The 22362-nt window shown below is 42.8% G+C and overlaps 1 protein-coding gene across 1 annotated transcript; it reads left to right on the top strand.

The window, feature by feature from the left end:
- The first annotated feature begins 118 nt into the window (after positions 1-118).
- Positions 119-22211, top strand: marchf5 (membrane-associated ring finger (C3HC4) 5). Its single transcript, XM_029520550.1, has 6 exons — positions 119-555; positions 11085-11287; positions 19514-19644; positions 20522-20705; positions 20926-21092; positions 21263-22211. The coding sequence occupies exons 1-6, from the start codon at positions 512-514 to the stop codon at positions 21377-21379; spliced, it is 846 nt and encodes a 281-aa protein (XP_029376410.1). The 5' UTR covers positions 119-511; the 3' UTR covers positions 21380-22211.
- Positions 22212-22362: the final 151 nt, after the last annotated feature.

The following is a 22362-nucleotide window of genomic DNA, read 5'->3' as shown; positions in this document are numbered from 1 at the left end:
CGCAGGAGCCGGTGTGGGGGGCCCCCCCTTTTTTTTTTTTGTTGCGGCTGCGCTGCCGACGTCGTCCTTGTTTTGATGACGTAGCACGCACGGACGTGCTTTCTTTGACGTTGCCTCAGAGACGGCCAGTCAATGGAGTCAAACGGTCACGGCAGCGCGATGAAACCAGCGACAAACGGGGCCGTGGTCGGCGTAAAGACAGTTTTTACCTGAGGAGGCGCCTCGGCCGCCGACAGACGAGGCTCCGGGGACCGTCGGGATCGCGCCGAAGACGTTTCACGCTCAATCTTTTGCGTCGTTCTCACAACCGACGCGCCGTGTCAACACAAAAGGCCTATGCGGCTAGCTCCTCGGCTAGCTAGCTAGCAAGCAAGCAAACGGCTTTACGCCGACCCCCGCTCCAGGCAAATATAAGTAAATACATTTTAATCTTTCATCCTTAACGCAGTGAAGGTCCTGTACCAAGAAGAAAGCAAGTTTGGTGTTTTTTTTTTTTTGCTTTTCCACGATAATGGCGGAACAGGGTGCAGTGGTCATGCAGCAGAATTTGGACAGGTGAGTTCAAGTTTAATGCTAACATGCTAAATAAATTTGCGTTGCATTAAAATGTGGGTGCAATGAAGTAATTTTTGTGTTAAAATCCTTGGCAGCGTGTGATCATCTTTTCATACCAACCATTGACTTTAGCTAGTTTGGATGTTTTTGTAGGACGTCCTCTGCTATCAGTGTTAACTGAATTAACTTTGATTTATTTAATTTGGCTTACTACCCCTTTGTGACTTCGTATTTATTCACGTTGAACTTTTATAGATGCTCATTTTTTACCCCCACATTTTTGGCAGTTAGGTAACCAAAGGTCACAGTGTCAGTTGAACCTCTACCAAAACATCCGGCCTGTTTGATGAGGAGAGGACTCTAGTTTTTAGTTTACTTTAGTTTGCTTTTGGATCTCCCACATATTCATATAACAGCCAAAACCTAACCTTGCTGTTACTTCATACTATGTCTGAGTTATGTGTATCAATACTGTTTGCATTAAACTCATATTGAGCATACAGTAGCAAGAAAGATTGAGTGAACCCTTTACTCATAAAGGGTTCCTCCATTTGTGTATAATTTAGTTTGAAATTTGGTCAGAACTTTGTCTACACTGCAGTTGTGATTAAACAATAAAGAATCTAATCTAACCAATAAGACACAAACCTTGGGTTTGTGACTATATTGAAAAATAGTCACATTCACTGTGTAGACATGAAACAGAAGGGAAAACATATTAGATGTGAGGGAAAGAACTGTTCTGATTATGTATTTAAAAAGGTGACTTCAGAAGAATTGGGATCAGGAGTTATTGGCTTTCATAAAGCTGGAAAGGCTATCAAAGTTATCTTCAAAAATTAAGGTATTTTTCATTCCACTGGCAGATTAACGGTCTATAAATAGTGGCTATCACAGAGTAAGTTAAGTTGAAAGATGTCTTTAAGAAGCACAATCTAAGTGTTCCGATCCGCTGTTTTGATTTCTAACTTTTTCCACTAGTGGCACAAATGCTGTGTCTATGAATCTACCAAAGATTATCAGTGAAATTAGCTTATTCACATTTGTTACTTGGATGAAAATTATGTCACATTTTATCAATCAGTGCCAAAAACAAAGTCAATACAACGGGTTCATGTATTTTTTTCTTACCTTCTTACAAACTGAGTCTGAGTGAGCCAGCTGATATCTTTTAGGAAAGAATGCATGAAAGAAGTAGTCCTAGTTGGTGTCATCACTCATCACTAGATACAAAGATGAGGACAAAGCAAAGTAATGTTTATCGTTCGTCGATGGAAACTCCCTGAAAACTGTCATGGGAATGAATCCTTTGGAGCTGTTGAAAACTAGCAAACAGTCTAGGAAATTAGAATAGAACGAGACCTCGCCCAGAAACCAATCGGGTCAAGAATATTCTTCAGTAACAACACAGTTTTGTCACTTGGTCATACAGCTTTAGGTTTTCATCACATTGCCTAACTCTCCCAGCTGTACAACTCCTGTAGATACAAGTTGGCAAAGTCCATTTGAAGCCTGTGGAAAGTTGCAGCGATAAGTTTCCAGCTGACATAAGAAGCTCAGACACGTCTTCTGACATTGTCATGCCTGCCGGCACTTTGGGTATATCATAGCTTTGCTCAGCACAATCCAAAACCGCAGGTTTTAACGGTCGTATTGTTTCATGGAATTCATTGCGAAGGGCAGGGAATTATTTTGAGCTATAAATGCATATAATCCCACCCTCAGAAAATTTCTCTGGGGATGTAAGGGGACACAGTCTGCAACTGCGCAGTGCAAGGGCCTGAACCCTGCTCATAGCTGTTATTTTGGCAGTAACACCAGACCTAAAACCCACACACTGCAGTCTCCAATCCATTTCTGAAAGGCTGCTTCTTTTTGGTTCATGATAGCTAACAGCCAGCTTCTAGGCAACAAGTTAAATCCACACTCAGGCTGTTATTATTCAGATTTTTGTTTGGATTCCTTTGTTATTTTGGCAAAAGAATCACTTCATGCTTTGTTCTGCTTCCAGTATTGTTTCCCCATTTTGATGCAGATTTTTCTGCTCTATAAAGCAAAAATGTTGCACACAAGTAGGCTGAACGCGATGCCTTTGCAGCTAAATATTTGAAGTGTGTTGTGTTTGTGGTTAGCTCACATCAGTAAATGACTCACAAGGTAGTTTGGCATGATGTTTTTTTTGCCTTTCATCAGTGTAGTCAAATAACAGGATTGGTTTTATGTAATGGTGAAACTAGACAAAGAAATGAGAGCCCCCAGAAATGGAGTGCTCAGTTTACTTTACAGATTTCATTCAATCTTACTGTTTTGACTTCCCTGAGCATAACTTGGTTAAAAAGTAGGGTGTGTACTTGTTGGGTCGAACTAAGCAAAGCTCATCCACTGAGCAGTTAAGAATCTGAACAGTTTTAGCAACAGCAGGATCCTTTTCAGTCCGTGTGAGCTGTCGTGCCCTCAGATTTGTTGGGGACAGGTAGTTCCTTATCTGCCCAAGTCTGGCTCGAGCTCAGTCTCTGTGTGATGTTGGTGTTTTTGAATGTACTTAAAGGATCAGTCGCTGATCTAATGTAAACAAAACGTTTACTGCACCATCAAAATTAAAAAGGATGGTTTTATTCTTTACGATAGAAACTAGACATGTAAGACTTTTCTAATACTCTGTTTTGGTAGTATTTAGTAAAACAAGATTTTCCCATCTTTTGGGGATTTGTCTGCACGTTTAGGTGTTTGATGGTGAATCTAGCAGTTTTCCTATTGAATGCAGTTCTGTTTTATCATAATGCACGTATTGAATGACACACTTGAATGTGCTGGATTTGCCTCTAAATTCTAATTGTTATCTCTTTTTGTGTGTGTGTGTGTGTGTGTGTGTGTGTGTGTGTGTGTATTGGAATGTATATAAAAAAAAAATAAATTACAGGGTTAGGGTTAGGTTAATTTATTCTGGGGATGAGCAGTTGAGGTCTATGTAATGAATTCAGTAAAATAATTATTATGGGCTCTTGATGCACAGTAACTTTAGTGCTTTGACTCACCAAGCTCACTGTTTTCATTTGTCTGACAATACACATTATGAACAACAAACCTGTCCGCACACAGAGTGCAGAACAATATGTGATGAAATATAATCAAGCAAATAAGCTTTTTTTTCCCTTTTAATTCAGACACATCTAAATGAAACTGTATGAAATAATAAAATAGGTGTTCAGCCATGCTGGCTGCTTGCCACATGTTGTCATGCTCTGAGAGTGACCAGAATTTTCCATCCTCTGTCTGAGTGGATGCTGCAGCGTCAGGTTCAAGCACATCGGAGTGCCGTTTCCCTCAAGATGGTCACCAGCGTTCCATAGTTTGCACGATGCATAGCCGTTTGCAGGAATTTGACACGGCACTTTGTGTCAATATTGAACTGAAGGAAGGGCATGTGAGCTTTATGAAATGTGTTCTAGCTGCGTGCTGTGGGTGTGTGGCAGAGACAATAACCTCGACAGTGTTTGAGGAGCTGATAGCGGAAGATGTATGTCATGTCCCCTTGCCCATGGTTGTGTACCCAGCCTCTATCGCTGACAAACATAAGGCTCCACAGGCTCTTATCTGACCTGCCACAAGCAGCAAGCTGCCCCTGCAATGCAGTGTTTCACAAATAGATGTGGGAGACATATTTCAATCGAGGCTGACCTTTTTATTGGCTCTCGCACAACCTCCTTGTTTTATTTTTCTCGTCTTTTGTTGTCCAGACCACTCACCCAGTAGTTGTAGTGTGAATGCCTGTATAAATATGTACTGTATGAGTAAGGGCTAATAATGACTCACGGGTGGTTAAACTCAGTAGCTGTGATTTAGTGAAATTTAGGGATGATGTCACGATGTTTACAGGCTATCATTCAGTGACAGTTTTCTTCTTGAATACGAAACAAACAGTTGAAAGATGTTTGAGCTGCGTTTTTCTGAAATCAAGTGAAAAGTTAAGCTTCCTTGGAATGTGCAATCTTTTTTAGGTTTTATCTGTTTATTCTTCACAGTAAAGGGAATGAAATGCATGCATCTGCTTGGCCATCATGGTCACAAAGTTAGTGATAATTCCACCAGGTTATAAAATATTGTACTTTGTTTTAAGTAGTTTGCCTGTTAGCTCAAAACAACTGCATGAACTTGTAAAAAAAAACCAAAACTGATTCTGCAAGAGTAACATGCAGCTTGTAGGAACTTGCGTTACCTGGTGTAAACATTAGTCACAGCTCATCCCAAATGACACAAATCTTTAACTAGCTGGTTTAGTGAACCAGCTGGAGTTGTTTAAAAACAGGCCATTAACTAAAAGCCTTCCTGTTACACTGTTGGCCCAAAACTCAGGGGTGTATCTTGAACCTTTTCCTAATGATGTCTGACCCTTTATAGCTTTTATAACTGAACATTTAAAGACAGCACAGTGAAATGAAAGTGGTATTGGAGACAAATGTGGCATATGAAAGAGAGGCCCACATAAATCTGGGGATTTGCATAAATGGAAAGTTTTGGATTAAAAGATTGTAATCCACCTTCTTAACTTTGGAGGCCAGCCAGTCATGGGCCAGGCAAAGCGTAAACAAACGCTTTAGCTTCGACTTCTGTGCACGTGTTGTTACGATACAAAGGGCCCAGTGCTCAGTGCACATTTATTATAAAGTGACCAGATGCTGTAATAGAGGAAGGAGGCTCATGTGTTAGTTTTGCCAGTAGCTAAATATTTACCAGGCAGTGAGCAACGTAAACACATTGAGTCATGTTTACGGATCAGTTTTTTAAAGATGAAGTGTTGCTGTTTTGAACACCACATTCAGTAGTTGTAATGTACAATAATATATATGCAATAACTTGTCTTTCACTGTGGTCACAGTTGTATGTATGATGTTGCTGTATTTTCAATGGCACAATTTTCTGCGGGCGCTGTTATTCAGCGCAGCTCATGAGGAAAATACCCACAGTTGTGTGAGATGTTTTCTGAGAATGTGCGACAACTGATGCTCTGTGTTTATCTGCCAAAGACTCTTTTATCCAGGTGCTGACACATGAAAGTTACTAAACTTAGACTGGGTAGTAAGAAGCTACACCATAACAGGGTGGCAGGGTGGTGGTGTTGTTTAAGTGACGTGGACGAGAAATGACGCAGTCAGAGGTGGTGGCGCCCTGATGTTTGGAGACCAGAATCTGGTGCTTCGCTGTTCTGCCTGTGCTGAGGAGCTTCAAGTTTTCCCACAGTCATGTGACCACTGCTGAGTGAAAGGCACCTTTGTAGGGTGGCTTATGGACTCACTAAAGAGGGTAAGCCTGACTTTTTAGATGATGAGAAAGCAGCAATGAGCCCCAAGCTCATCGCTGTACGTGGTGTCAATCACGCTGACATCCTGTTTTCCTTCAGAGCCCCCCCACCATCACCCTTCAGTCCACCCACCCCTCCTGAGGCTGTGTGACTTTATGACACAGTCCTGCTGCTTCTCAGATTTTTAAAATCCCTCTCAGAGCTGAAGTGAAACACAGGATGTTGGCCTTGCTTTACAAAAAGGATCTACAGTCCTTCAATGCTGCACATTCTTTTGATCCTGGCAGCTTGAAGGTTTTTCAAAAATAAAGGGGATAATACACACTGCTACTCGCATGCTCTTGAAGTTTCAAAGCGGTTGGTTAGCATTAGGTGGATTAAAGCTCATGGTGAAAACAGCAAAGCCCCTCTCCAGTTTGCCTGTTGAACATGTAAATAAGCAGTGGAGACGGCAGGTCACCTTGCATCAGAGCTGTTCAGGCAAGACGCCATCATCAGATTTTGGTGTAAACCTCCCTGACCTTGCTAGCACCAGGGAAATAATGCCAGGTATTTTAGCATTGATCGGTGTTCTATCTCCACAGGTTTGGACTTCATCCATTTGAGCATAAATATGCAAATACATGTTGTGAACACATTGTGTTTGCCGCACCTGCTATTTGTTCAATCAGGGTTTGTTTTTTTTTTTTAATCAGATTTTTTTTATCTGATTTATCTTTTCATTTCCAAGGATTACAAAGCACCTCTCGGGTCAAACCGTGCAGACTTTCTCTGTATCAAGAGACCATTTTGTACATGTGTAGTGTAGGTTTATCTGCCAGTCTTCTGTTAAAATAGCGTTGCGGTGACATTGAGCCAGAGATTAAAGTTTCGCATGGAGGATAGCGTTTCTGTGCTGTTGTCTTAGCTCCTGTAATGCTGTAGGGCTCGGTTACAGGAATAGGAGCCGGTGAATCCAAGGGAGTGCTCGGCTTTGTTCTCCGCCATCATGCTCTTCTGGAGACATCTTTCCACTGTTCTGCTAAACTGCTCATACTCACTTTGTATAACTGCCTCAATTTCAGTCTCTGTTTAGTCTTTTGGGATGTTAAGCCCCTCAGTGAAGGGCATTGAAAATGATGTATACACTAATATTATCTCATTAGCCTTCGCCAGCTTTGCAGGGTAACAGAAATGAGTTAGATGTAACAGGACACAGTCCCTGACATACCTGTCAGAAGCAAAGGGGGAGGTGAGGGGTAACTTGCTGATTTTTTTTTTTTTTTTTTTTTGGGGTGAGGACAGAAATGTGAACAGAAGCCTGATGTTTCTATTCGACTCGGCACGTGTGACAGCCTTGTGTTACCTGAGCGCCTCGACCCGTGGGCTCCTCTCCTGCATTGTCATGTTTTATTCAGCATCGTGGACAATTGGAAAATCATCCTTATGAATGGCCAGCAGCCTGAACAAATAATCCAAGCTGGCAATCACCAGTCTTTCAACTTTGAGACCCCCTCCTCCCACCCCCTCCCTCGTGTACCTAGTAACAGAGCACAGCTCGACCTCAGCATGATGATGACAGAAGGCCGCAGATTTGACATCCATTATTCAACTGCGGAAGCAGGAGGGATGAAATGTCCAATGTGCTATGGGGATTTGCTGTGTCAGCTACTGAAGCTGATGTGGGATTGCAGCCGGAGGTGGACACCCAGAACACTTTGTATCTGAGGGGACTAGAAAAACCCACCAACCTCTCTTAAATTCCTATTTTTATTTTCCATTAGGGGCATGTTAGGGACCGATGTCTCCATCGCAGTTAGTCATGATGATTGCCATGACTCAGGAGCTGCCAACAAGGCACAGGGCAGTAAAACAGGATCTAAATCACCTCCTCGAAGTATTTTGGGCAAGGCCACACACGGAGACCACTTGTACTGCAATCATATGTCAGGAAAAAATTTAAATATGAATGAAACAGGTGGTCAATACATTGAGACAGTTTGTGTTCATGAAGTTTAATGTTCCCACATAAGGTCCCGTGGACTGTTGTGTCCTAGTGTTTCAATTGTTAGACACAAAAACGCATCATAGTTTCTGTGGTAATAAAGCTCATAGTGCCATTTACCACATTTCAGCAGAACCAGTGGCGTTGCCCCCCTGATGGCCATTAGGTTGAATCCAGACTTCAGGCTCCTCAACATTAAATCTCACTTTTCAGCTCCTGAGTCCACACCAGCTTTTATATCCAGTCTATGATCACACAAGAACTGTTTCCCACTTCCTTGAGAGAGTAGAAGAGCTGCAGATTTCCTTCATTCCAGGCATATCTGACATTGGTTAAAGGCAGGAAATTAAACACTAAACTGCATCAAGCTATTTCTATAAACCCTGTCAGAGAGGAGATACTGCTCTGTTTGGTAGCTTTCCATTAAGGCTGCACAATCCATCAAAATGTAATTGAAATTGCAATATGGCCCAGTCTGATATCCAAATTGCAGGAGCTGGTAGACTAAACACAAATTGGGTTATAATTCAAACATTTTTTTTTTCTGCGAGAACAAAATGCAAAATATTATTCTACATTAAATCAAATTTATGCCACATTACAATCAGTCATGGCTGGCCATCCCAGTCGTAAGCCTGATTGTCATGACGTGGACAAACTCAGACCTAAATGTTGATGTAGATTTCATGATGGAGCAACGAGAGCTGCTGGTTAAGCTCAGCAATAATCACAGATTTTGTAGCACAAACGTTAATGCCAGAAATGTACATAATTATAGCCTGAGAGCAAACAAACAACTTCTATTATAGTCTCCCGCTACCTTGAATTTTTGCCATGGGTTTATAGGAGGTGTGTGTGTACAGACTAATCATTGTTTCATTCATCCGGTAAAATGCCAGCTGTTCCGAGCTTCGGTGTAATTATGAAAATGAGACTGTAAATGTCACACATCAATAGTTGGGCTGCAACTGGGTTGAAGGCAGCTGTCAGTTTCTAACAGTCCCAGCTATATAATGCTGTATTTCATTTATTCATTTCAATTTTAATAATTATGACACAAAAATAGCCTTTGTTTCAAGTTTGTGAGAACTAGAAGTTTTCTTCAACCTTCCTCAAGATCATGGAGTCATTTACGTCATATATAAATAAATCACTTTGTATTTAGAGCGTCATTGGTCTGTAAATATTTGAGCTGGAGCAGTTGTTTTTTTTTTTGCGGGGGGGGGGGGGGGGGGTCCTGTAAACTACAGAATCTGCAACACAATACTTTCATTTGTTCGGGTTTGAAACTGACTTTGGTTGATAAACTCATGAATTAAGTTAAAGTTCAGATCAGCGTCACTCTCTGACTGGAGCTCTGCTGGTTTACTTCTGTTTACTTCCACGGTCACGTCTCATTCAGAGGCTGAGCTGACAGCTGCTTGTATATCCAAAGTCTCTGGATCAGTCCTGTATGTTTGAGTTGTTGACAGAACAAAGACAATCAGATATTTGGAGCTGATTTTTCATCATTAATGAACAGAACTCCTGATCAGATAAAGATAAAAACTTCAGATAAGCTCTAGAATGACCCAAAGACATGAGAACAACTTTTCCTTGGTTATTCTGCTTTACTCAGTTTTTCTATAAAAATAAGGAAACATTCAGTGTGTGGTGTTGGTTTCAGTGGTTGTTCTTGGTTGTGAGTTTTTGTTGTGTGACACACAACATTAGCAGAAGTTGTACCGATGTGTAGACTTGGTGGCATATTTTTTTATTTTTTAGAAAAAGAAAAAGCCTTAACGAGGGTCTAAAAGGGTTAACCAATTATTCACATCCAGCCGACAGTACGATTGTTATATCAACCAAAATAAGAATGCAACTAGATCCTTGAATTTGGCCACATGTGGAGAAACACAGGGGTGACTAACCCTCCAGCTAATCACACTGCTTTAAATTGTGGAAGAGATGAAGGGGGTTGAGGTTGGGGAAGTTGGTCGTCGGGTGAGGGGGTGTGTGTGAAAATAAGGAATCCAGTTAATTGGCCTGTCCGCTGTGCCATCCTCCAAACACTCTAATGGCTCCTCTCTTGGACGACTCCTGCCTCATACCTCTTTCTAATTTTAGGAGCAGTTTATGCCAAAGGGAGGAGAGGATGGGGGTGTTAATGTGGTTTGACTGAAGGCCAGAATAAGGCATTTGTCTGGATATTACCCAAAAGGCAGACTCTGTCCTCAGTTTGTCTGTGTCCTGTCTGATCCCCTGCTCGTCCTGGCTGTGTTTTATCAGATCGTATTCGCGCTCAGGGATGCCCGAGTTGGTTTTCAGTCTCGGTGTGATTAATTCTAAAGGCGGTGTCAGTAGGATGCAGCTCAAACTAAAAACAAGATTTGGCCAGAAAGAGAAACAGCAAGAAAGGTGTAAGGTTTCCACTTTCAGATTGTATTGGTCCAAGTATTGAATTTTGGAATCTGACATTGAGGTGATCGGAGAATTAATCCTTTATGGGGAATTGTTTGACCCATTGTGTGTGTGTGTGTGTGTGTGTGTGTGTGTGTGTGTGTGTGTGTGTGTGTGTGTGTGTGTGTGTGTGTGTGTGTGTCCATTGAACATTTCCTGTCAGATATGCTTGACAAGCAGTCAGTGTTACTGCTAGTTTGCCTATAGGGTGTATGTATTGATCTTGGCTGATTTCGTGCACAGTCACTGACTGGCCCGGTTACATTTTCTGTGTGTGTATTCGTTTCGAGTCCATTTAGTCTGGAATCATTTCAGAGACTTTGATCGGCAACTTCATCATTATTCTGAAAAAGAGTGTTTTTGAAAAATTGCCTCACAGACACTTTTCTCAGTGAAACATCCAAACAGACCTGATCTAAGTCCAAAACTTGGTTCATGTTTGAAGTGCTGCTGAGTCTGAGTGTGAAATGATTTTATTAGTGTTGCTCACTCTTTCTCTCTCATCTACAAACAAACAGATGCTCTCACATGTGTGTCACTCTCTAATGATAACCTCCTCGTTGTCACCTTTACAGAATAATGGTGAACGAAGAGAAATTACTTCACTACAGTGGATTTTACTGAATGAAGCATTATTGTAAATTAAGTCTGAGGTTTTCATCACACTACTTTGATCTAGAAGTAGTGTGTGACATTGTGTAAAACTGATGTTCTGTAATTTGTAATATAAAAAAAGTTTACTTGAAAATTGACACCCTTAAGTTTCGTGCAGCCTTCATCCCACCTGTGTGTGTGTTTTGTTTTTAGGAGCTGCTGGGTGTGCTTCGCCACAGACGAGGACGACCGCACAGCGGAGTGGGTGCGTCCGTGCAACTGCCGCGGCTCCACCAAGTGGGTTCACCAGTCCTGTCTGCAGCGCTGGGTGGATGAAAAGCAGCGCGGCAACAGCACGGCACGTGTTGCCTGCCCCCAATGCAACGCAGAATACCTCATCGTCTTTCCAAAACTGGGTGGGTTACATCTGACAGGGGAGAAAAAGTTTGGGGGAGAGAGAATTAGAAGATAATGAAGAGTCCGTTCCTTTCCTTTCATTGTCGGGATGACGGTTCAGGATTGATCATTAGGAGAGTTAGGGAGGCGCAATTTTATTCTAATTAATAATAAACACGGGGCAAATTGAGTAATATTCAGCTTGAGAACAATATGTTATGGTGCTAAGAAGACAGTGAAAGGCCGCCTATCTGCTAGTTGCCAAACAACACTAATATACTGAGAAAGTGCCGTAACCTTTCTACTCTCTAGTTTGAATTACATTTACTGTGCTCTCTAAATGTCATTACACTTCTCATTTTCCACAAGCTGTCAACACTGAAGCGGCATTATAGAGCTAATTTCCATGTGAATAACCTGCTGAAGCTCCTCTCCGAGGGCACTCTTAATGGCTGCTGCCCGTAACTGTACCCAAAACTCTGAGAGCTTTTCAGTTTGTCTTGCCTGAGTGCATGTTTATTTACTCCGGAGCCAGCATAGGTTCTGTGGTGATCTGGATAAACATTTCCTTTCGCCCTGACGAGGAACAGAAGAGCCCTCGCTTGTAAAGCAGCCGAGATCCCAGCTGATTGACCAACAGCCGTTTAGAGAACTCACTGCCTCAATTATCTCCACACGTCAGAGTGACGAGGGCTTCAATTGTTCCCAAACACCAGCTATGACTCATCTAATGAAAATACACCATGCCATGCCTTTGGCCGCTCTCTTCTGTTTTTCTTTGCCTTGGATCCCCACATGTGTCTTCAGGACGACAGTCTTCATCCCCTTTTATTATATATTAAAAATATATATATATATTTCCAATACAGCCGACACAGTCATGTTGGTTTATTCCCAGAGTGGTCGCTTTCTTGACTAGTATGAAGACAAATTTAAGGTTAAGCACACTTGTTACACATCGGCCCCTGCTGCTTGCGTTTCAGCCTCAAAGAGAGTGAATTTGCAATGTGAGACAGGAGCTGGCCTTAAGACAATGTCTGCAGGAGGCCTGGCCCAGCTGGTAAACAGGTTCATGTTTATTTATAGTGACCGGGGCTGCACTGTCACTTTGGTGCTATAAACAGAGGGTTTCAGCTCAGCTTCCTCCACCTCAGTAAATAACCTGTGTATGTTTGTCTCCCTCTCAGAGCTGGTTACTGGACACTTGGCTGTGTTTCTGTCTGGCTTCTTCCTTTTTTTTTTTTTTAATTCGGTCACAGGTCCCACTAGAACTGTTAATTAGTTTTGGTTCAAGCCTGTAGCCAGACAGAATAGCCCAGCAGGCCTTCATAACACATTTAAATGTTAAGTGATGATGAAAAGTCATCAAAATGTCACGTTTATTAGCTCACAAAAAAAAAGATGTTTTCATTGCATCACAAAAAAATATATCTAACATGGTGCAGTTCCTATAAACTCCCTGTGGAAGACAGCCTTGTGGCACCCTGATGGCTCAGCTGGTGGAGCACAAAGGCTCCTCAGGCCGTACTGCAGCAGGCTGGCTTAGGTTCATATATTCCACTGGAACTACGTTCAGTTGCATTGTCCCTATTCAATAAATAAATAAATTATGTATTGCTCATTATAGCTACTGCTAATTGTCAGCTTCTCTCCCTAGTTGGGCTTTTGCACTGTGTAATTTAAAAAGCCAATATTTATCAAACCATAATGGACAATAAATATTAAAACAGGGTGGCATTGATTGTGATGTATCATTGGGTAATGGATAGTCTAATGGGTAGAATTGAAATTCACTCATTTGGCTAAAAAAATATGCAGATGTACAGTCTTAAATACACAATTTATCTTTCAAAATAAATGCAAATCTGGAAACGATGTTCAACCACAAAGAAGTTTGTAATTTTCATCAAAGATCTGGGACATTATGACGTTAACTCAAATAACACAACCAGGTCCATTTATTTCTATAACATCACAACAGATCTCAAGGCACTTTTCATATAGAGCATACAGTCTAGCCCATATGCTTTAATATTAATATATTATTGACTGCATTTACTAAGGTCCCACCATGAGCAAGCACTTAACTCCCTTTATAAGAGAGAACACCTTGAGCTGAACCAAACTCAGAGCAGGCAGCCTGACTCTGACAACTGAATGGAACCATTTCAACAGATTACTTTTAATATGTATTTTTACCTAAATTAGTATTAACTTGAAATCTTCATAAAAAATGAAATGAAAGCTGTTTGCTGTAGATCTTCTTCAGAGAAAGCTTCTGTGTTAAAAATAATAATAATTCTGGCTGCCTCAGTTTAAGGGACCTGCTGTGATATGTGATGTCATCTTTTAGAGCTATAATTAATCAACCTACATTTAGGCTTTTCTGCTTTTTGTTCTTGTTTATTTAAAAAAAAAAAAAAACCCAACAGTTCACCGTAGTGGTCAAATCGTGTCTGCTGCCGTGCATTTAACTGAAAGCATTTTTGACCAAAGTCGGCCAGAGAACAGGTTTTTAATTTTAATCAGAATTTATACTCAGAGCCCGAAAATGCCAGTAATGCAAACACCTCGTTGTGTCCGGTACTTTGTGTTGAAGGGAAGACACAAAGATGTGTAGTGATTCAGTGAAATCGCAGTGAAGCTGTGCCTGACCGGTTGCCAAGCAACATGGCAAAAAGTCTCGTCTATCTTCGGGCACGTTGTCAGGTACACTCCGGTTATTCCTCTTACTGTAGGAATAAATTTATTACTGCTAACTAGTTGAAAAACAATGGTGGTGACTTAAAAAAAAACAAAAAAACAAAAACCTTAACGGCCAAGTTTAGTCAAATATTTTTTGGAATAATATTCAGTCGCCGGCTGAACTAAATGTAAATTGATTCTATTTCGGTCCGTGAGGTCTTTCAAAGGGGATACACAAACATGTTTGTCTTACTGAATGTTAGTCTCACTCACATGCTCTGGCTTCGAGACATCATGAATCAAGTCTCTGTTTCACACAGTAGCGTTTGAAGCCGTGATTCAGGCACATTGCATCAGCGAGCCACATCGTTATGTGTTTGTGGGTAGTTATTCTTGGCCTGCTCTTTATTTTTGTAACTGCAGGTTATAAAAAAGGATTCGTGGGCCAGAATCTGAAATGTTTAACCTCAAGCTCATCAGCTCCTGGTGCCCACTCTGAACTTTGTATTCGTTTGTCATGTGCGTGAATCTTAAAGTGGTTTGGCCAACAGCAACAGAGCGCAGTGATGGATGGGCCAGTAGTTTATTTTGAAAGTGAACTTCCTCTCTACTGCGGCAGACCTACTGATTGATTGCCTTTATATAAGCAACCACAACCTTGTGTTACCTTTTTGGTTTAGTTGTGTGTAACTTTCTTTGGTTTTCATTCAGTTCAGATGACGGAGGGTGAGAGAAACTTGGACCAGTCTGGATCAGTTGGGGATCTAAATGAAAATATCATGAGAATATATGCAATAAACACATCCACCGTAAAAGACTGACAGGAAGACGATAAATTAGGGGAATAGATGTTTTTATAAAGGGGGGTGCCCTCAGCACCTGAGACAAATCAGCCAGATATAACATCAGAGGAGTCCAACGCTGACTCCCAGAGGTTAGCGACAGGAAGACGTAGGAAGTGTAAGCACGCGTCAGTAATTGTCATAATCCAAATCATTACAGAAATTTGGAGATTGTTCTTGATATAAAAAAAAACAACAACAAAAAAAAAAAAAAACACACACAAATGAGGAATAGAACGGACAAACAGATTTAACCACAATGATCTGGTGACGAAGGGGTTAATTTTCCTCCTCCAGCTGAGTGTGTCTGGGCAGGAAGCGGAGCTGGGTTTTTAAATGCACTGGGCCTGTTGAGTGTACTTGAAAGGCTCCCACCACAGGGGAAAGTGCCTTTTCCTTAATCCCATTAGGAAGTGTGAGACAGAGGTGGTGTTGGGAGCTGCCGGGATGCTGGACGTGTCTGAGCGAGCGAGCGGGAGGACGGGGAAGGAAAGTGGGTCACGGAGCAGCTCATCAAAGGCTGAGCGGAGACGCCGCTCTGCTGATGAATCCGTGAAATCACAGCTGTCCTCCAGTGTTTCCCTGTGACCCCGACATCACATTTCACACATCATTAGAACTCTGCCCGGTGACGGTGACATCTCTGGATTAGAAACAGGATGTGTCTCAGACGGGATCCTTTCCCGCTGAGCTCTCCATGCAAACGCTGCAGTATGATTTGCTAGTTTTGCATCTCTGGCACTGCGGGATGTCAAAATGCATTTTCAAAACGCTTTGAGTTTGTTACTTGGACAAGCACGTAGATGGATTTAACCACATCACGATTGTTTTGTTTGGCCCTGATTTAAGTTCTCATCACTTCCTGTAATTGTTGACAGTTTTTGACTTTCATCCTGCAGGAAAGTAAAAACCACCGAGCTGTTGAAGCAGCAGATTGTCTCCTACATGTATTTGGTTTTTACACGGTAGACAAATTGGCACTTAAAAAGTTTATATCTCCTGTCGTACTTTGTGAAGTAGTATTCCCACGAAGAGGAGTAAGTTTCTCCACGTCTGAGCTGAGGCTGTTTGCTCCCCTCAGTAGCTGCAGGATATGTTGGGCATTAAGGCGCCTGTCTGGTACAGCATTGTCTGTTTTGCTGCATCATCGCTGCAGCGTTCCTCCTTTTTTTTTTTTTTTTTTTTCTTCCAGCCGTGCTTTCTTTATCATGGCTACACAGACGCAGCGCTACCTGATATTTATGATTTGCATGTCACTGAGACAGCCTGTTGCTGTATCATCTTTAACTTAGAGTACAGACATGCATTTCCTCTTTCCAATACGATTTCACCTGCTTTGTTTCACGAGCTCAGCTTTTTGCAGCAGCTTTAATTAGCCCTCAGAATAATAGCAATTTCACAGCTTGGTGGCAATGCTATGATGACAGTTTTCATTCTTGGGGAGGGGGAGGTGAAGCTGAGGTAAGGTACAGACGGGGAGGGGGGAGGGGGGAGGCTGCGACGGCGCTTATTTTCTTCAGGTTGCTGCTGAGGGCAACTAATTTCTGCAAGCTTGACAAGCAGTACTCAAAATTTGCTCACTGTGGGGACCCCCCGCCTGCCCCAGAACAGATGGAGGTGGTGGGGGTTGTTTTGGAGCCACAGATCACATTTCCTATTAACCTAGGTTTTGATTGTTTTCACCAACTTTTGGTGCAGGAGAGAGAAAGGAGGCAGCAACACTGCAGCCCTCAGAGTGCAGGGAGCTGTACGCCGTCCTGGCCAAACTCCCAGCAGCACCTGCTGCAGAGCCAAAGACAGACTATCATGCTAATTTGGCTGGCAGTCTAACTCTGAGGACGACGTGTCCTTGCTGCTGCTCCTTCTTCTTTATGGACTCTCAGCCTAGAGAGTAAACAAGCCAGCTGGAGCAGCGTGCCCACGACCAAAAAGCTGCAGTTGCGCCCCCACCCACCTTCACGCCTTCACTTTCCTCCCTTTTAATTATCTTAATTATGGAATCTGCTGCCAGCGGCTGAAATGAATTGCTCAGCTCTCTGTCCTGCCAGTGGCCATTAAGGGCGACCCAGTTCCCTCCAGCCGTGATGGCGTAATGCTTAGGCAGGAAGAAAACTGAAGAGATTCCATAGCAGTCATCAAAATAATGTGCTCGAGCTCGCAAAGATCAGTGTGGTCGGGAGAAGACAGGTGCAGTAAAACGGAGGCCGTGTTCAAGACTACTTTTGAAATAAATATGGGATATTTCCGTCGTGACTCAAGAAGCTTTAAAAGTGCCAAGTGTTTGTTTTTTTTTTTTGTTGCTGCTGTTTATTTTTTTTGCTGGATTCCGTCCTCAAGTGAGCTGCAGATAGAGAAATGGGTGAACAGCTAGCAGTGGATGAATTGTATACAGCGTGAAGCCTCCTGGCTGTACAAACAGCTTCATTAAGTCTGTTTTATGTTCAAACCCAACTCCTTTTACCCTCCATGAGTAGGCTCCTGTAAATGTTGCTGCAGGCTCATAGAAATGTACCTGCCAAAGTGTTTGCCATAACTTTGTCCACGATGACTTGGAGATGTCTGAGCCAAAGTCCTTCACTTGAAGTCTTCCTGTCAAATGTTGAAAAGTTAGTATTTGTTTGTTTTGTTTTTTTTTACTTGTCTTGTGGCATAAAAAAAACAGCATAATATATTTATCAATCCACCGCTGACATGGCCAGAGGGGGAGACGTTCTTGAGTCAAGTGCTGTTTTCACAATGACCAGTGACTCAGCACTATCTCACTGCCAATTCGCTGCTTTATTACTCAATTTGACAAGAGGGCTGAAAATAGCCGTTTTAAAGATGCGATCTTATAAATGTCAGCCCTCTCCAGAGACGAGCGGCTCCGTCAGAGCCCCGGCTGACCTTTGGACCACTTTCTATAAACATGTGAGACTGTTTCTCTGGATAATTCATGAAGGGGAAACGCTTTTAACAGCTCACCCTAAACACAAACTGTTATATTTATTTCTGCAGACTCTATTTCCACAGCCAGCAGCTGATGCAACTGTCTGCAGAATTCAGACTTGGACTTGTTCTAATCTAAGTCACTGAAGTTGATGCATCACTAAATTAAAACTGGTCTCACCAGACAAACGACTTCTTACATAGAGGTTAGTACTAAATATTTGCACCCACTGACTGCCCAGATATGGGCAGACATGAAATGCTGCTAACATCAGAACAGTAATCCATCATATCTGGAATTACAAAGCTAATCATTCAGTCTAGACTGTCCGAATATTCACTTCGTCGTGTTTGACGACGTAGAACAAAAATTTCTGTACGTTTCAAATCATCTTAGATGGGGAAAACTAGCTTCACGAGGACAGAGCAGATTTTAGCTTCCTGCTGAACTCATGTCAGTGAGCTTGCTAATAAAATTTGACTGCAACAGAATCAGTCACTTGTCACTTTGTAATATTTTGTCTGTGCCAAATGAAATTGGAAAATTAAAACACGTCGTACTGAAGACTGTAAACCAGAGACTGAGACTATAAATTCATCAGGAAAACGTTTACTGAGGAGGAGGAGGGATGTTTTCCCATAGACTTCAACACAATCTGCCCCCTGATGGTCATTAGACAGAATGCAGGTTTTAAACTCGTGTATTGGCTCATTTTGGAAGAAAAGCTGGCCCAGAGACTGGGCCCGCTGCTCACTGGGCTGAGTTATTAATAGGACGGGGATATTCTGTCTGAGGGAGGAAATCAGGTTGCCTTCCTGTAAATGTTGCATGATTTCCCCGGAGGCGGCCCGAAGTTGCTCCTGCAGGAGCCTTTTTTTATGTTCGGTGGCTCTTGTTCCTGATGTCTGGATGCTTCGAAGGTGTTTTCAGACTCCAGATGAATCTTTATTACATTCTTGTCATAAACCTGCCCATTTTTTTACATTCTGGGTGGAACCCGTTGGAGAGCCTCCTCCCTGTCTGTCAATACAACACAAGGTGTGCACCATACCGCACATGTTTTCAGCCTCCAGACACAAACTTCGCTTTCCCTCAGCTGCATTGTTGTCATTTTTTTCCGTTGGCTCTGAAAACAGTCCGATCACATGGCGTTATTTAGTGAGAGCTGCCCTCTGTCATCAGCTCTTACTCTTATTTTAACCCCTTTAGAGCTGTTCTGTTTTTCCTTTTAAAGTCTCCACATATTCAGAATCGGCTTAACCTCAACTAATCATTTAAATCAGTTAAATCTCACCATTTCTACAGCTGATCTGAAGTTTGTATCTTTATCTGATCAGGAGTTCTGCTCTTTCTTTGGAGCAGTAATAATGAAAAGCCTGTCCATGCCTCTCTGTCTTTATTCTGTCAGACCAGCAGGATCACCTCATAAACAGCACGGAGGAGGATCTGCATTCCTCCACAAACTGTTTGCTCTCACGCACAAACCGGTGTCGCTGAATGTCTTTGACGTTACTTAAAAAAAACAAAAATGCCTTTAACTGTTTGGCAGTTGGGGGGCATCAGACAGTTAAACATCCATTTCATCAGAGCTGAAATGATCTGTTGGTTAGCATTAAATAACCAGCAGCTAATTGGTAATTCTTTCATCGATCGTTAAATTAAAAATGCCCCCCAAAATTAAATAGTTGTCTCTGAAACGTGAGTAAATGTTTGTGTTGATGGACAAAAACTAAACTCTAACAACCATGAAATAAACCTCGTCTGACCCTCGTCCTGTTTTCCTCCATCAGGTCCGGTGGTCTACGTGTTGGACTTGGCCGACCGCCTCATCTCCAAGGCCGGACCCTTTGCGGCTGCCGGCATCATGGTGGGCTCCATCTACTGGACCGCCGTCACCTACGGAGCCGTCACCGTGATGCAGGTGGGGGGGGGGGGGGGGTTCCTCCTGTTCTGAAAAACCAGAGCTGGTTTTTCTTTTTCACTGATTTCCTCAACGTGCTGATCGACGCAGCCGGTCAGGAGCCGCTGACATCATCAGAGAACAGTCATCTTCCTCTCAGAAGAGCGGGTGACTTCATTCAGAAAATAAATCAGGAAAGAGGAGAACACTGAATTACTAAAAATGAACATATTACATACATGAATGTGGAACTTTAAAGACTTTAATCTGCCAAAGGGGAACAATTTCAATTAGTCTTTCCTTAAAAACACAGCAAACATCGTCATTGCTCAACTGAAAAGTTGCATTGGTGTCCCAGAAGGGAATTGTGTTGAATCATATTTGAATAGATAGATGTGTAGATGTGTTGTCTTTGTGTAACCGTCCTGGAGTCCCGTCTCTGTCTCCTCCACATTTAATATCATTTGATTGGCTTGTAGATTTTATTGTTGCACAGACGGCTGAAATTCAGTAAATTGGTTCAGTCTTTTATTTCACAGCAGAAAGTCACAGTTAATATCTTCCTTTGATTTGATTCACACCTTCATCTTTTTCCTGCTGCGCCTTCTCGGAGCTCCTCCTCACTTTTGGGCTCATGAAGATATCTCACGTCACCGCTGCGGCTTCCTGCCGACGTTTCCCGCTTCCTAAATCCTGACGGCCAGCTGAAAACATCTAAACACACACTTGAAGTTGGCTTTGCTCTAATTTGAGGGGTTGTTGTGAGTGATGACTGGTTGCCGTGTTTCTCCTGAAGGCTGTCAGTGTTTTCTGCTGAAGCTGATCTACAGCACTCTGCAGCCTGTGTTTAAAAGGCTGAGGCTGTACTTACTCACCTCCCGCTGCTCCGTGCTGGCAGGTGGTGGGCCACAAGGAGGGCCTGGACGTCATGGAGCGGGCCGACCCCCTGTTCCTGCTCATCGGCCTGCCCACCATCCCCGTCATGCTGATCCTCGGCAAGATGATCCGCTGGGAGGACTACGTGCTGCGACTGTGGAGGAAATATTCCAACAAACTGCAGATCCTCAACAGCATCTTCCCAGGTCAGAAAACCAATCCCTCCGTGTTTACAACCACAAACGCCTTCTTTATAAGAAAAAGTTATGTTTTTATTCACGTGTTCAAAGCATCCGTCTGATCCTGTTTGTTTTTTTTTTTCTGATCCGAATCTGAACTAACTCAGGAAAAAGCTGATTCTTCAGTTGAAGTCTGAATAGACACTTTGTTGTGTAAAAGTGATTTTATTGCGGTTCTTCTCCAAAGGGATCGGCTGCCCGGTTCCCCGGATCCCGGCAGAGGCCAGTCCACTGGCAGACCACGTGTCAGCCACGCGGATCCTGTGCGGCGCCCTGGTCTTTCCCACCATCGCCACCATTGTGGGGAAGCTCATGTTCAGCAGCGTCAACTCCAACCTGCAGAGAACCATCCTGGTGGGTGACCATGTTTTCAGACCAAGCTGAATTTTATCCATCTGAGAGGAGGAGGGGGACATTTTCCCATAGACTTCAGTGGCTCCCCTGGTGGTCCTTAGACAGGATGAATCGCTCCTGTGTGGCGTCTCCACGTGTCTGATCACTTTGTTTTGTTTTTCACCTTTCAGGGGGGAATCGCCTTCGTGGCCATTAAAGGAGCCTTCAAGGTGTATTTCAAACAGCAGCAGTACCTGAGACAGGCCCACCGCAAGATCCTCAACTTCCCTGAGCAGGAGGAGGCCTGAGGGGGCGGAGCCAGCAAACCCTCACCCCCCCCGACACACACACACATTCTCTCTCTCTCTCTCTGCTGGGGGGGGGTGAACATGTCAGTGCTGGTGAAACAGACTTAAAATCAGCATCACCCTCATTTACCCCCCCAGAGCCACACATCATTTTTAACCTTCTGACAGCAAAAGACTTGTGTGTGTCAGAGCATGTTCGCAGACACACACACACCTGTGTGTTACCAATGACATCACTAACACATGCTATAAAACTAACTTTAATTTAAATGAAGTGCGGGCATGTGTAATTATAGAGTTTTATAATATTAATAAATGATTGTTTTCTAATGTTTATTTTGCAGATTTAACCCCCCCCCCCGTGCTGGTGGGAGGGGCCTTATGGGTTGAGGAACAATGTTAAGTGTGCATCGATAAAACATTAAAACGTGTAACAGTTGAGTCACGATGGCGTTTAATCTGAAAGGAACAGCTTCTGCAGCTTCACCTCCATTTTACCACACGCTCTTCAGCCTGTTGCCATGGCAGCGTCTCCTCCTGCTGCGTGATGTCAGACGAACGTCTATCGACTCACACGGAGGACTTTGACTGTGGGACTCCATTTAAAAACACTTCCTGCTTCTCCAGCAGCTGACGGACTGTTGTGTTGCCTGATTGTGAGATAAAGCGCGTTGTCGGCAGCTGTTGCGGAAATGAGCCGCCTGTCGTCATGGAGACAGTTTGGGTTTTTAATTCTGACGTTGGAAAATGAGAAAAAAGACGGTGATCATTTCTGCAGCAGAAAAAAAAAAAAAAAAGGCTGACATGTTTCTCTTCTGATGTCGAACTGACGTTTTGAACAGGAAGTGAGTTGTGATCAGTTTCATCCACCAAACGTTTGTTTTCTCACTTCCTGTGACACGTGGACTATTGAATCTACATTCAGTCGGTTCTGTGAATAAAGGTATTTTTCCAAACTGCTGTTGTGTCTGGGTGTAAACAAA

Source organism: Echeneis naucrates, chromosome 15 (genome assembly GCF_900963305.1).
Source record: "Echeneis naucrates chromosome 15, fEcheNa1.1, whole genome shotgun sequence".
NCBI classification, from domain to species: domain Eukaryota; kingdom Metazoa; phylum Chordata; class Actinopteri; order Carangiformes; family Echeneidae; genus Echeneis; species Echeneis naucrates.
The sequence above is the reverse complement of the archived record's forward strand: the minus strand, read 5'-3'. Positions and strand labels throughout refer to the sequence as shown.